The sequence below is a fragment of the Geospiza fortis genome, unplaced genomic scaffold (genome assembly GCF_000277835.1).
Source record: "Geospiza fortis unplaced genomic scaffold, GeoFor_1.0 scaffold203, whole genome shotgun sequence".
Taxonomy (NCBI): Eukaryota; Metazoa; Chordata; class Aves; order Passeriformes; family Thraupidae; genus Geospiza; species Geospiza fortis.
In genome coordinates, this window is record NW_005054385.1 from 2,109,214 (window position 1) to 2,112,682 (window position 3,469).

At 42.7% G+C, this 3,469-nt stretch overlaps 1 protein-coding gene across 1 annotated transcript in view; it reads left to right on the plus strand.

The window, feature by feature from the left end:
• The window catches only part of KIAA1958 (KIAA1958 ortholog), a 68,504-nt gene that overhangs the window by 47,450 nt on the left and 17,585 nt on the right, over window positions 1–3,469 (plus strand). Inside the window, exon 4 of the mRNA XM_031060562.1 lies at window positions 8–266. Coding sequence (XP_030916422.1) covers window positions 8–266 — 259 coding nt within the window. The remainder of the gene's footprint in view (window positions 1–7; window positions 267–3,469) is intronic.

Below are 3,469 nucleotides of genomic sequence, written 5' to 3' on the forward strand. Positions count from 1 at the left end.
CCTGCAGGTGCCAGCCACCAGCTCCAATGCCATCACCACCGCTGGGAAACCCATCAGCATCCCCCTCTCAGCCCTGCAGCTGCCTGGTCAGGAGGAGCCGCCGGTGGCTTCTGAGGAGACCCTGCCGTCCATCCCACAGCTGGCCCCGGGTGGTGAGCTGACCGGCTCACCCTCGGTGGGCGCCGACCCTGAGGTCAGCTCCAGCCAGCAGCAGTCCCAGGCAGCGCCCACCACCACCCCCGAGGCAGCAGCGCAGCTGATGCCAGGTAGGACACTGGGCGGGAGTAAAGGGTAGTGGCATTTTGGGGGTGTCCTTCAGGCCTGGCTCAGTGAGGGTACAGCGGGGGTTTGTGTTGCATTGCATCAGGGTCCTGCTGGCACATAAGTCAGTAGGTATGGAAGCCACATACACCTGAAGGGGATTCAGAAACTAAGCACCAACTAAGGACCAGCACCTGAGAAAGTGTACTGCAGCCACAGGCAAAATGGTTTGCAAGGTCCATTATGGGTACAGTTGTGTCATGGGAGAGAGCATGCAGTGACCTTGCTGTGTGCATGGGTCAGGGAGGACATGAACTGGGCCATGTTCCCTCGATGAACCATAAAAAAGAGGTCTCAGCCAGTGTAGCCTAGAGTTGGAGAGTTTTGTGTTTCCTTCACCTTGTCAGATGGGTACTGTTGGACCTGGACAGGCAAAGGAGACAGGTTATCAGTATCGGGAGAGAGGTTTTTGCTTCTATAAATTGTTGCCTATAAATCAGAGCAGTCTGTGGACACAAGAAGTATCAGTACAACCTTAACCATGAAACTGATAAAACTTTAATCCACCATAAAATGTTTTTTTTCCATTTTCCCAGTGAAAGTTCTCATGCACTGTGTCCATAATTTTTCTCATCTCCTGCCAAAGCACATAGAATTGGCATAAACAGATCAACATTATTGAATAAAGAGCATGTTAAACAACTGACTTCTGCTGAGTGATTATCCCATGTGGAGAATATCTGTTAGCTACAGGTCTTCAGTCTGTTTCTTGAGCAGACTTGTCAGCTTCCTCTGGACCTGAGCACAGACAGCTCTCACTCTTCCAGCTTCTTCTTTAGTGGTGCCATCCCAGGAGGAGACAAGGCAAGAGCAAGTTCTCCATCTGTGCCCTTGGACTGCCTGGTCAACAGAGTACAGACAAACAGTGAAAGGGCTAAAAACTGCCTATATGCAGTCCTTGTGGCAGGTACTGCAAGAGCTAAAACCCATGAGTTTAGCTTGAACATCCTGAAATCTGATTGAAGACTGCTAAATCTTGCAACTGGTAAAAGCCTGCAGATCTTCTTGCCAGGTAAAAAAACAGACAAAGTTAAATACACAGTTTTACTAAGTAAAACCCTACTAAACATTAGAAATTTGGAAGGATGATAATTGTGTTAAAGCAAAGCAAATTCTTCTTTAGGAGCCATTTCTTGCATGAGTGCATCTCTGAGATGTTACTTTGCAGTAGTCCTGTCATGTAACATCCCTCATGGCAATTCCCTTGCAAAACTCCATCTGGTTTAGAACAAACTCTGCACTGCTAAATATGAGAAAGGCAGGATGCCTGATGCCACTCAACCCAAATTGTGTGTTAAATGTACTTATTCTGTCTTCCTCAGTTTATAACCTATCACTGCTTTATGTAGACCTGGTTTTTACCTGCCTGCCTCTGCAACTTGCTCAAGTCTCAAACTTGCAATTTGGGACAATGGAAGACAAACCTAAGCAGAATTTTTCCATGTTAAGTGTGTGTTATCTGGGAGAGATATTTCAACAGATCCACTAAAAAATCCGAGTTGCTTTCAACTGTTTTTGCCAGGTCCTCAGAAGCTAAACAAGGTCAGCAGTTATTACTGTTTAGAGTTAAACCTTTTAAGAATGGAGGCAGCACAACATTTCCACATTTATATAGTTTCAAAACCAGGATTGGTCCATGTCTAGTATCTCATTTTGGGGACAAAGTGGGATTGCACCTGGATTACACCCACTGCCTAAATCAACCCTCAGAACCTCCAAGTGTTTTACTTTTTGCATAGACAGTGATGGTTCTCAGAGTGCTGTCCAAATTCCAGTTTATTCAGTTATGTTCTCAGTGGTTAAATTTCTTGTGCTGTTCCAAAAAAGCATTACACAATTCCTCTCCTCAGACTGGTCCAGTGTTGGTGTCACATGCTGTTATTTTACTCAGAGGTAGTGGCATTTTAATGAAGATAAACTGATTGACATAGGACGAAAACTTGATACATGAGTAAAGTCCCACATTTCCATAGAGCTTCTCCTTTGGGAAAGAAGTGATGGCATTATTAAATGTTCAAGTTGCAAAAAGATAGGCAATGTTGGAAATTGAATCTATTACAAATGCACAGCAGATTCTTGCAGGTAAAATGTAGGTGTTTGATTAAAGACTAGATTAGCGTGGTTGCTCATTTACAGTGATTTTGTTAGATTGTCTCCTAACGAAGAATGATGTACTGAAAGTGGTGCATGATGTATAAAATTTGAGCAATACTGAACTACAAGAGGATGTTTATCTATCCTGTGTTAAAATTTTCTGTCCTAAACAGACAGATGTAAGTCTTTTACATTCTGGTGTAAAAAAAAGGTAGGAACTAATTTTAAAAAAAGGTCCTAAAGGTCAAAAAGTCTTGAGCTTTTATTAATTTATAGACTTAGTGCCTGCTTAACTAAACAAAGTTGAAAGAGAGCAGGGAATTTAAATTCTGCCTTGTCGTCTCCAATATCTGAAGCCCTGCTCCTGGTCCCATTAGAAGTGGTGGTGTAAGGTCGAAGATCTACGGGACTAAGGTCTTATTTAAGTTATCATTAAAGGCTGCAATCCAACCAGCAAGAAATACTACTTGAGCTTTAGCTTAAGTGACACATCCTTGCTTTTATACCAGACACAGCTGATAGTAATCCCATAGATGGTGAAAGTCAAAAAGTGACATTTGGATGTCTGAAATGAGGAATGGAAATTATTTGGTGTTATTGCAGAAGGCTGTGGGAGGAGACTGCGGCTCAGAGAAGGACAGAGCTTATTTTGAATGAACAAGTTTTGATTCTGAGAGACGTAGGATTTACTTTGTAAACAGAATTGCTGAAGAATTTGTGAAGAATACTGAATTTCCACTTGAAGACTGAGGCTGAAGATATGTTTTATATTAACAAGACAGTGCAGCAGGACATTTCTGATTCAACATTAGTGCATCACTATAAATAGAGGAGCAAAGAGTCCCATGATAAAAAAAAGATATCCAACCCCTATGTACAAGCTGTGCTGAATGCAGAATAGTAAGCAGAGATGCAAAATAAAAAATCGTTTGAAGTATTGACTGGGGTTGTTGCTTCTGTCAGAGATGTAGCAGATTACATTCTGTGTGTACCATCACAACGCTTTCATGCAGATCCATCACTGAATCGCCTGACTGCTTGTTTTATGTGCAGA